We start from the raw sequence: 11,919 nt of genomic DNA, 5'->3' as shown, positions 1-11,919 counted from the left end.
ACGGGCTGTCCCTCTCCAATCTCATTCTCACAGGCTGTCTCTCTCCAGTCCAGTTGAAAAGAAACACTGAGAGAAAAAATCCGCCCCTTTTTCATTTTTAAGAGGAAGCCTGTCTTTCAGGTTCAGCAGCCAGAAAAACCTACTCAGCGAGCGGAAATCTAAACCAAAATTCTTTTGCGTCCATGTGAGCCTGAACTTACCCACTCGTGATTCTTTTGTCTTATGTTTAAAACCTTGGTCAGCTCGGACGAGTTTGAGCAAAGGGTCTATTTCCACGCTGTATGACTCTATGACCAGCTGAGTGCGTGCTCGGAGAGCAAGGTGGCAGCCATGCAAGGAAGCAGCCTGATCCCTGTCGAGGACTGGATGCCCATTCCTGGGCGGTAAGTGTGCCCGATGCAGCTGTACCCTGCTGGTGTGCCCTCCGGAGCACGTCTGGGGATGCTGCTCAGGCCAGTGGTGAGGTGGTGGCGATGGCTCCTGGAATGTGAGGGGGCCAAGGTGGAAGAGTAGGTGCTTGCTGATCACGCCCTGAACAGAGTGAGAGTGCGCCTGATCTCAGGGCGACGACAGCACAGCAAGGGCAGGCCTAGTCCCAGGGCGATGACAGAGCAAGGGCAGGCCTAGTCCCAGGGCGATGACAGAGTGAGTGCGGGCCTACTCCCAGGGCAATGACAGAGTGAGTGCGGGCCTAGTCCCAGGGCGACAACAGAGTGAGCACGGGCCGTTTCCAAGGGCGATGACAGAGAGAGTGTGGGCAGTGTCCCAGGGCGATGACAGAGCGAGCACAGGCCTAGTCCCAGGGCGATGACAGAGTGAGTAAGGGCTAGTCCCAGGGCGATGACAGAGCAAGCGAGGGCCGTGTCCCAGGGCGATGACAGAGCGAGCACGGGCCTAGTCCCAGGGTGATGACTGAGCGAGTGTGGACCGTGTCCCAGGGCGATGACAAAGTGAGCGCGGGCCGTGTCCCAGGGCGATGACAGAGCGAGTGTGGACCGTGTCCCAGGGCGATGACAGAGCGAGGGCAGGCCTAGTCCCAGGTCAATGACAGAGGTGGGCAGGCCGTGTCCCAGGGCGATGACAGAGTGAGTGCGGGCCTAGTCCGAGGGCGATGAGAGAGCAAATGCAGGCTGTGTCCCAGGTCGATGACAGAGCCAGCGAGGGCCTAGTCCCAGGGCGATGACAGAGTGAGTGTGGGCCTAGTCCCAGCGCGATGACAGAGGTGGGCGGGCTGTGTCCCAGGGCGATGACAGAGCGAGCGAGGGCCTAGTCCCAGGGCAATGACAGAAGGAGCACGGGTCGTGTCCCAGGGCGATGACAGAGCAAGCGTGGGCCGAATCCTGAAGTTGGAGCAGAGCGAGAGAAGGTTGGGTCCTGGAGCAGCTGCAGATCGAGTCCTACACAGAGGCCTACGTGTAGAGGTAGCATTGCCTTGTGATCTGGAGCCATTGGGTACAGACTTATGGTGGAAATGGACAACATCTTCTCGAACTGAGGTTCTTCATAGTCATTTTTAATTATCATTCTGGACTTTTTAAATTCTATTCCCATGCTTACCTATATTTGTTTTACTCTGTACCAACACCTAAACTATCTGTACCTGGGTACCCTGTGCCTAAGATGGCGCTGAGAGACCACATTACAAACCTTTCACTACGTGTGACAGTAACTCGATAAACTCTTCACAGTTTATGTAAAAGATGGACTGCGATGATGTTCACATTGAGATGGGCCTTGCCAGTTTCCTCGTCTGATTCTGCCTCCCAACTCCCACAACCCTCAGGCCCCAATAGCATTCCACCCTCAGAGACATCAACGCAAACGTTTGAGGTTAATAAACTGAAACAAGTCTCTGACAAAGCGTTTGCCACTCACTGCCATCCCTGAACCCATCCATTGCAGCTGCAGCAGCTCTTAGTTTAGGAAGGGCGTGAAGGTTGGCAGCACAGCACGATCCCAAATCTTTTACCTGTGTCGTTGGGCCTGTAAGTGGGCTTGTCGGTTTCGATAAAAATGAAGTACGGTTTCAACCGAACATGGAGGTGAATCATTCTCCGCCTCGAAAGCAGTTTGGGGATTTCCACTGCCAGAGTCACATATCGGCTCCTGCTGGATAATTTACATTGCCTGGCATTTTCTGGGAGGATCTGAGACAGAGGGCGAGGATGTAAGTTATACAGGTTCGAACATCTGACACCACATCGAAAGACTTTCTGAGAGAGTAGTAAGATGGGCAGATACCATGGCGGTGTGGAGCATGGTGCTTACTCTCCAAATATGGCCTTTAGGGGTGAAGTGCATACTGCCCCAGTTTGCGCTCTTCAGATTTTATATACAAGCCTCAGGCCCCGGTTTCCAGATTACTTTGAAACAATGTTAACTGATGAGAGTATCTAGGATGGTAACGGTAGAGAGCAGCTCACTCCAAGCTCCTAGCAGACCACTAGCGCATGACTACTGAGGTCACAGCTCACCTCAGAGGATCATCTACAGCCTCAGAAAACCTTCTCTTTCTCTCGTCCTGCCCCATTGGACAAGAGGGTCCAATCAGAGAGTGTCTTTACAGCCGACACTGGATCTACAGTACGGGGATCCTCCAAAGAGGAAAGGTTTCTGCTCATTGGCCCTTGTGTCTTGGCCAATGGTGTTCTGACTCTTCCAGGAGTTAGGAGGAGATTGGGATGTGCGGATGGTAGGAGGAGAAGGTTCTAGTTGTGGTGCTCTGGGTGTCATGGTTTTGGGGCAGACTCATTGATTCCATGCTACATGGCGTTCAAGAGCAAACATCGATGTTGGAATTTGAGAGGGGCTGTTCCTGTACTGTCCCAGTGAAAACCCCAAGGTAAGCCCAGCGACATGGTCACTTCATCAGGATGGCAGCAATCACCACACAAAATGCCAGTTAGGGCCCTGGGTGCCAATGAAGTGGAGCAGTCCAAGTGACAGGGGAACATTTGGGGAAGAGTGTGTTGTGTGGTGTTGGTCCAGCTAATGGTCTGGGATAGAGAATTGTCACCAGGCCTCCTTTCCACACTGTGTCTCAGGGTCTATTTGGTTAACAGTGAATCACTAGTGAGTCTCAACAAAAAGCGGCAAGATATAGGTTAGTGCCTGACAGCAATCTACATTCTCTACCTCAACACAATAACAGACCATCAGGAACCATGGGTGATACAGCCGTCTCCACTGGGACTTCAGGCCATATTCCTCATTTCCCCACCAAGTCTTTATGAGACGTGGAGCTTAATGCAGTCTCCAAGCATTTTTGTTTCCAATACCTTATACAACGCAGCACATGGGAAACATGATGATCATAGATCACCTCCGTACACACCTCCCGCCACCCACCCACCCACCCCACAGAACACTGGCAGGAAAAGGCATAAGACCGCAGACAGACACAACTGTTGAATTTTTTTTGCCACTTTTTGCCCCTATTCTGTTGTTTGCTCTAATCTTGATTCCGTTCTCCCACTTCCTTTGCCTCTGTCACACCTCCACCAATTACGTTAGCTTCCACAACAGAACTTTACACAGGTCTTCCTTTCACCTCAACCGCGGATTCCCTCCCCTTGGAGTGCAGGTTCATAGTTCCTTGAAAGTGGAGACGCAGGTAGACAGGGTGGTAAAGAAGGCGTTTGGTATGCTTGCCTTTATTGGTCAGTGCATTGAGTGTAGGAGTTGGGAGGTCATGTTGTGGCTGTACAGGACAGTGGTTAGGCCATTATTGGAATACTGCGTGCAGTTCTGGTCTCCCTGTTATCGGAAAGATTTTGTTAAATTTGAAAGGGTTCAGAAAAGATTTACGAGTATGTTGCCAGGGTTGGAGGTTTGAGCTATAGGGAGAGGCTGAAAAGGCTGGAGCTATTTTCCCTGGAGTGTTGGAGGTTGAGGGGTGGCCTTATAGAGGTTTATAAAATCACAAGGGATATAGCTAGGGTAAATAGGCAAGGTCTTTTCCTTGGGTTGGGGAGACTAAAACTAGATTTAAGGTGACGGGGAAAGATTTAAAAGGGTTCTGAGGGGCAACTTTTTCACACAGAGGGTGGTGCGTGTATAGAATGAGCTGCCAGAGGAAGTGGAGGAGGCTGGTACAATTACAACATTTAAAAGGCACCTGGATGGGGACATGAATAGGAAGGGTTTAGAGGGATATGAGCGAAATGCTGGCATTTGGGGCTGGATCAATTTAGGATATTTGGTCTAAATGGATGGGCTGGGCTATTTCCATGCTGTACATCTCTATGACTCTATGGCAGGGGCCTCAGCCACGTCCAATCCTTCTCCTGTAGCTCTGCCCTCTCCCCTTTCCCTCCTCTACTAGAACAATGATAGGACTTTGTCCTCAGTTTGCAGTCTCCACATTCCGAGGATCACCTTTTACCAGATGGACTTTGGAAATAGGTTCAGGAACAGGCCACTCAGCCCTTGAAGCCTCTCCCATCAGTCTATAATATCATGACTGATCTGCTCAAGGCCTCAACTGCTCTATCCTGCCAGTTCCTCAATAGTCCCTGATTCCTCAATACTTCAAAAATACCTCTCTCTAAATACTGCCAGTGATCCAGCCTCCACTACTCCCTGGGACAGAGAATTCCAAACATTCAATATTCCCTGAGAGAAGAAATACATCTCGGTTTTCTACGAGAGTCCCTGTATTCTGTAACTATGTCCCTTTGTCTGTGTTTCCCCTAATATTGGAAACATCTTCTCAATATCTACCCTGTCAAGCCCCTTCAGGATGTTGTATGTTTTAATAAGATCACCTTTCATTCCTCTGAACTACAATGAATAAAAGCCAAACCTGTTTAACCGTTCTTGATAAGTTAGCCCCTTCACCTAGGAATCACCTTTGAGGTGCCTGTAATGTCCTTTTTTATAAATGCTGGGATCAAATCTCAGCTGTGGCCATTCCAATGCTATGTACAATTGTAACAAGACTTCTCTACAAAATAGAAGCAGGCTATTCAGCCCATACCAACTCTCCAAAGAGCACCTGCCTAGATCCACCCTATCTCTGTACTCCCCAAGGTTAATCCAGTCCACCTGGATAATTTCCCATGAGCAATCCACCTAACCCGCACATCTTTGGACTGTGGGAAGAAACCAGAGCAAACTCACACAGACACGGGGTGAACATGCAAACTCTGCACAGTCAGTCACCCGAAGATGGAATTGAACCCAGGTCCCTAGTGCTGTGAGGCAACAGTGCTAACCACTGAGACACCATGCCCTCTTCTTACAGCTTGACCCCCACTGAGCAATAAAGGCCAAACTGTGTGACAGTCTGCAATAGAGTCTTAGAGTGCAGCATGGAAACAGACCCTTCAGTCCAACCCATCCGTGCCTACAAACTTTCCCAAACTAGTCCCATTTGCCTGCGATTTACCCATATCCCTCCAAACCTTTCTTATCCATGTACCTATCCAAATGTCTTTTAAATGTTATAACTGTACCTGTATCTCCCACCTCCTCTGGCAGTTCATTCCACACACGCACCACCCTCTGTGTGAAAAAGCTGCCCCCTAGATTCCTTCTAAATCTTTCCCCTCTCACCTTAAACCTATGCCCTCTAGTTTTGGGGAAAAGACCTTTGCTATTCACTTTATCATTGCTTCTCATAATCTTATAAACCTCTATAAGGTCACCCCCTCAGCCTCCTACACTCCAGAGAAAAAGTGAGTCTGACACCAGTGATGGGTATGTTGTTGGTGGGAATTCTGAGGGACAGGATTTACATACATTTGGAAGGGCAAAGACTGATTAGGGATAGTCAGCATGGCTTTGTGTGTGGGAAATCGTGTCTCACTAGCTTGATTGAGTTTTTTGAAGATGTAACCAAGAGGCTAGATGAGGGCAGAGCAGTAGATGTTGTCTACCTGGACTTTAGCAAGGGCTTCAACAAGGTTCCACATTGTAAACCTGGTTAGTAAAGTTAGATCACATGGGATCCAGGGGGATCTAGCCAATTGGATTCAAAATTGGCTTGATGGTAGGAGACAGAGGGTGGTGGTAGAGGGCAATAAAGGGATATGAGGGGTGGGTGGAGGGGCATGTGTTGCAATGGAGGGCATGAGATTGTATGGAAATAAGTGGGTAGGGAGGGGGCATGAGGTGGTGTGACCTGGCATGAATAGGGCATGGAGACCATGTAGGATAAGAGGGAGCATGAGGAGTGAAGGCTAGAGGGCTGTTGTTTTGTTACCTTCACTGGGCTGGCATTCTGGAGGTGACGAGACAAGGCCTTTAACCGTTTTGGCACGCAGCAGGCCTTTGTGGGCCCCCAGGCTGGTGACCACAGCACCGGTTATTGCCCACATCACTCTCCCACCTCTGGCACGAAGGTCTGGAGATTTGGGGTTTTGCAGTGTGGGGACTTTCCCTGAATCCTCAGTGAGAAGGTGGCCATATCGAGGAGGTAATGGAAGTCCTCAATAAAATACAGGTTAGTTAGAACTCAAGGGGGTAATGTGTCCAATATTGGGGCACTGCAGTTCCTGAATGATGTCAAAATTTTGTGGAGGGTTCGGGGGGAGGCAGGGGGGGTGGGGGCACGCGATATAATGGAATGGTACCAGGGAGAAGAAAATTTAGCCGTGCGTGGGGCTGAGAGAAGATCCCAGAGAGTTTTGCTTAAAATCTCGAAGGGTTTGATTGAGGAGATACGAATCCTACAAACTGCTTCCAGTGGCAGAAGCCTCAATAACTGAGGACACAGATTTGAGGAAATTAGCAAAGAAGCTGAGGTGAAACGAGATTTGTAAAACGTTCACACAGCAAGTTGCTGCGATCCAGGGTGCGCTGTCTGGATTGATGATAGAAACATATTCTATAGCAGTCCTCGAGCGCAAATTGGATCAATACCTGAAGGGGGAGTAATGCTGAAATAGAAACCAGAGATAATAATAGGATAGATCTTGCAGAGAACCATTAAAGGTATGATAGCCTTAAATGGCTCCTCACGTATTATAGTCATCCTGTTATTCTAGATGGGGGGGTGGGAGTGGGTAGGATATCCAGCGAAGTATTTGAGCTGAGAGGAAACCAAACACAAGGCTTCACTAAGAGCTATCATAGTATCCCTACAGTGTGGAAACAGGCCCTTCAGCCTGACAAGTCCACACCAAACCTCAGAGCATCCCACCCAGACCCATCCCCCTATAACCCACCTAATCTACACATCCCTGAACACTTAGGGTAGTTTAGAATAGCCAATCCACCTAACCTGCACATCTTTGGACTGTGGGAGGAAACCAGAGCACCCGGGAGAAACCCACGCAGACACGGGGAGAATGTGCAAACTCCACACAGACAGTCGCCCGAGGCTGGAATCGAACCTGGGTCCCTAGAGCTGTGAGGCAGCAGTGCTAACCATGCCATTAATACGATAATATAAAGAACTGGGTAATTCCAAGTGGTTCTCATACAGTGCTGGTTACCTGGATAAATAAGACTTCAGCAAAGTTGTTGGTATGGTTGAGTTTGATGGTGTGCCTGTCGGAGCACACTACCATCTCTCTTTGGTTCAGTAAGTAAATGGAGGCATCAAAATTCCCGCGAGCCTCAAACATTTGGATGGTTACTGTTTCCTTCACACCAATACGAACAATCTTTGGAGCAGTGATCAAGTATCTGGAGAAATACAGTTGGGGAACAACAATCAATCAGCTTTCCCCCCTTAGGGTTTAATATACAGAGGACAAGTTGCACGGACTGGGTTTGTCAAAACTTGAGTTTCAAAAATTGAAGGGTAAGTCTGATTGAGATGTTCGAAGGATTTGATCGTTTGGTTAGACAGAATGTTGTGTTCATTTATCCCTCAGCACTAGGTGGTCCTCTTCCTGCACATGCTTCGTTCAGGTTTCAGTGTCAGGGCATCAACTGGAGGCATTTAAACAAGCAAGTTGCCTTGACATAGACCAATAATAAAGGTCAGGTCATCCATTTTATAGGTCTGTGCACTCCAGAAACCATTGTTCCCACATAGGACATATGACCGAGGAGCAGGAGTTGGCCATTTGACCTGTTGAGACTGAACCACCATTTTAGATCATGAATGTGCGTCTGTCTCAATATTACTTTCCTCCACTATCCTCCATCCCTTCATGCCTAGAAAGCTATAGCTCCCTGCATTGAATATATTCAATGCATGAGCTTCCACAGCCCCTCTGGGGTAGAGAATTCCAAAGATTCACCACCTGAAGAAATCCTTCCTCATTTCAGTCCTAAATGACATTGAAAAAAAGATAAGTTGGCTTGACATAGATCAATAATCAAGTTTGTCACCCATTCTTTAGGTCTGTGTAATCCATAAACAATTGTAACTTGGTGTATAGGAACATAGCACAGGAACATGTGAATTAGGGATAGGAGTTGACTATTTGGCCCAATTGACCAGCCTTTCCCCCTCACGTTGCCCCTCAGTGACCTTGCCGGGGAGGGAAAACTTGCAGCTACACTACAATAGAGACTCTTGAAAAGAACAGACATAAAAGCAGCCAGGGTTCAGCTCTCCAGGACTCCCTGACAGCTGCAAAACGTTTCCAACAAATGAGAGAGTGGCAACAGGAGAGACAGAAACTGACCCTGCTCCCCCCACCCTCCCCGCCATGCCCTCTATGGATTTCTAATTAACCTGTTCAGGTATATTACAACACACAGTGTAGGACATGTGGTATATAAACACTAGGCCTTCTGGCTCAGAGTTAGGGACAGTACCATTGCGGCACAAGAGCCTCTGAGCCTGGCTTTACCCTGAGGAAACACGCACTCAATCCTCACTTAATTGTGCCTATTGAGAGACCTGTCAGAACAAACAGTGAGAGAGAGGGAAAGTTTGAATAAGTAGGGACTCCCCCCTCAAGTCACTTTTACACTGATATCTTAATTGTTCGCAAACCTGATTTTCTCATTGTTTTCTCCAATATAATGGTTACATTTATTTAGTTCAACCATTGCCCTAGGCCTGTCTTTGAGGTTTATTAACTAAAGCTGGAGTGCAATAAGCAAACAAGGAATAGTTATCCCTTTTCTTCCCCTTTCGTACTTGCCCACCAGGTTGTATTGGGTGAAAAGTTCAAGTAGAGAGATTTGAGGGAATGGGAGGACAATTATTGGGGAGTGGGGACAAGTCCAGTTTTCTTCTTCTGTTAATTGCTTTGGAGTTGTGTTTACAAATGTTACAGATTTGAAGTGTTTGGCCACGTATGTGGATTGCGTGTGTGCTCTCTATGTTATGAAGAAATGTTTACATGCGGAGATAAATGTTTCAGAGTCCAGTTGATCCAGAAAAAGGGCCTTTTGTAGCTTGGGTTTGCGTTCATGTCAGCCATATCAGGAGGAACTGAGCCCGGGTTCCTGGCATTGTAAGGTAGCAGTGCTAACCACTGAGCCACTGTGCCTGGTAAAGATAGCAGCTTCCTTCCCTAAGGGACATTAGTGAACGAAATGGGTTTTTCCCGGCAATTGACAATGGATTAATGGATTAGGCCATTAATTCAAGCTTTCTTTCAATTGACATCAAAGGTGGCCCTGGGGTTAGCACTGCTGCCTTATGGATCTAGGAATCCAGGTTCAATTCTAGCCTCAGGCAACTGCCTGTGTGGAGTTTGCATATTCTCCTTGAGTTTGTATGGGTTTCCTCCCACAGCTCTAAGATGTGAGTTAGGTGGATTGGCCATGCAACACTGCCTCATAGCATCCAGCGTGGGTTAGCCATGGGAAATGCAGACTTACTGGGAAAGGATAAGGATAGTTCCTTCGGAAGGTTGGAATGGGCTGAATAGCCTGCTTCCACCCTGTAGGGATTCTATAATTACTGAATTAGGTTGGGGGGTGCATGTAAGGAAAATTGGTTCATTCTCATTGAATCCTTTGCCCAGTACTGAGTTTCTCAAACCTTCTTGAAAGAGTGTAACACTTTGAGAACAGTTTGGCTTCTGAGTCAAACCCAGCGAGGGCCTGAAAACCAATAAAAAATCAAATAGGCCTTGAGAAAATCTTGGAGCAAGATCTGAAGGAGAAATGTGCAGGACCCCATGATGTCTGGGAGCTCTGGAGATGATCTTTCAGTACCCCTCCCCCATGCCCCTAAAATGGGAGATAAGGTGGTTAAGGGCCATTGCTTTGACAATCCTCCTCTCCCTTTCCTGGCTACAATTCCACACTGTAATGGGAATCCCACTCTGCAGTAGAGACACTGGAGGTCCTTTCCAATTTTAGTTCCTAGGTTCAAAGATCCATCATTTGAGACCTAATCCTTGGGGGATTCAGTGGCAAAAATGTTCTTTAATTCTCTCATAGGCAGAGACAAGGACTGAGGAGGGTGTTTTTCTTTTAACAGGATACCCATTTGCCCTGCTGCCATCTCTGCCATCTATTGAACCCTTCCCCCCTCCCCCAACTTTACCTGGTTTGGGGCTCTCTGGCAGCTCCTTACTCCGCCTACCAACCTCGATTAGACAGCAAGCCTGGCCTCTAATTGGTCAGGTGGGGATCCAATCAGGTTACTGTCCCCAACATGGTTCATGTCCAGGACCCCTGCTTGACCCCTAACATCAGGTTTATGACCGGAATGGGAAGTTCTGCTCATCCTGTTATAAATCCATCTTTCAGGATGGTAGAGTTTGAATAAAATCTGGTGAAGATTCTCTGAGGAATCTACCTACTGGCAAAACAGTTGTTGTTTTTACCCTTAATACTTCATCGTGTGCTATTTTGGACTCCCTACCTAAGAAATGAAAGACCTACCACAGAGAAGGAGTGCAGTGAAGGTTCGTTAGACTGATACCAGGGATAGCAGGTATGAGGAGAGGTTGGGTTGGTCAGGGTTGTGTCCTGTGGAGTTTGGAAGGATGGTAGGGGATCTGATTGAAATATATAAAACTCAAACAAGGTAGACAGACTAGAGGCAGGGAGGAGTTTCCCCTGGTTGAACAGTCTCCAACCAGGAGTCACTGTCTTACAATATGGGGTAGCCAGCTTAGGACTGAGATGAGGAAACATTTCTTCACCTAGCGGGTAGTGAGCCTTTGGAATGCTCTGCTACAGAAGGCCACATCATTGATTGTATTCAAGAAAGATTTTTCTGGGCTGATGGCATGGAGAGGAATGGAAAGGGAGCAGGAGGATACCACTGAGATAGAGAATTGGCCATGGATGGTACAACAAGAACCTATCCTACTCCTATTTTCTAGGGTTGCTATGTTTAACTATGTGTTGTTGAAGTATAGCTACAATGGGAGGAACAAATGCCTCTCAGAAGAATACTTTCAGCAAATTGCTCTCAAGTTCCATCCCCTTCTGCCCCTTGAGTGGGACATAATGGATTTGGATCAGTGTGTGTTTGGGTCACTCTGTGAACGAGATAAACTGTGGAGTGGATGGGACCCTCAAAGGTTCAAATATACCCCATCCAGCAACTGAATTGTCTCCTCAGCAGCCTCGAGGGGCCAGGGAGGAGCCAGTTAACTACCCGTCCATGCATCTGCACGGAAACCACCCAGGACAGTGCCCAGAGCTCCAGGAAGAGCCCAGTATTGGGTAGCAAAGTGCAAAGATAAAAGCATTACTTACGAAGGTGCTTGTTCGGTAACTGACATGCACCAAGAGGCACAAAGCAAGAATACCAACAGCTCCATCACTCAAAATGAATCAAAATGACAGCAAGCCAAAACTGCCTGGGTCCAGCAACTGACTGGACAAACAGAAAACCTTGCAGACTTTTTCACGTCAATATTGACCCCAGGTTACTCATTTACTTATAAATGTTGAAACCTTCACATAGCATTTTTAACTGCTCCATCCCCTGAAACCCTCATGCACAAAGTGATCTCAATCGGGGAGTCTGCAACTATGAAGATTTGGGTCACATTCCACTAGCAGTGTTTTCTGTGGCGGTTACTTCCAGGGCTTTGGACT

General features: G+C 47.8%; 1 protein-coding gene across 1 annotated transcript in view; it reads right to left on the bottom strand.

Annotated features, from left to right (window-relative positions):
• The window catches only part of LOC125484347 (cobra venom factor-like), a 37,531-nt gene extending 25,843 nt beyond the window's left edge, over positions 1 to 11,688 (bottom strand). The window contains exons 1-3 of the mRNA XM_048602555.1: positions 11,575 to 11,688; positions 7,440 to 7,632; positions 1,970 to 2,147 (exon numbers count right to left, since the gene is read on the bottom strand). Of these exons, the coding sequence (XP_048458512.1) occupies positions 1,970 to 2,147; positions 7,440 to 7,632; positions 11,575 to 11,639 (436 nt within the window). The 5' untranslated portion in view covers positions 11,640 to 11,688. The remainder of the gene's footprint in view (positions 1 to 1,969; positions 2,148 to 7,439; positions 7,633 to 11,574) is intronic.
• Positions 11,689 to 11,919: the final 231 nt, after the last annotated feature.

This window comes from Rhincodon typus, chromosome 11 (assembly GCF_021869965.1).
Source record: "Rhincodon typus isolate 14 chromosome 11, sRhiTyp1.1, whole genome shotgun sequence".
NCBI lineage: Eukaryota > Metazoa > Chordata > Chondrichthyes > Orectolobiformes > Rhincodontidae > Rhincodon > Rhincodon typus.
This window is presented reverse-complemented; position numbering and strand designations above follow the sequence as displayed.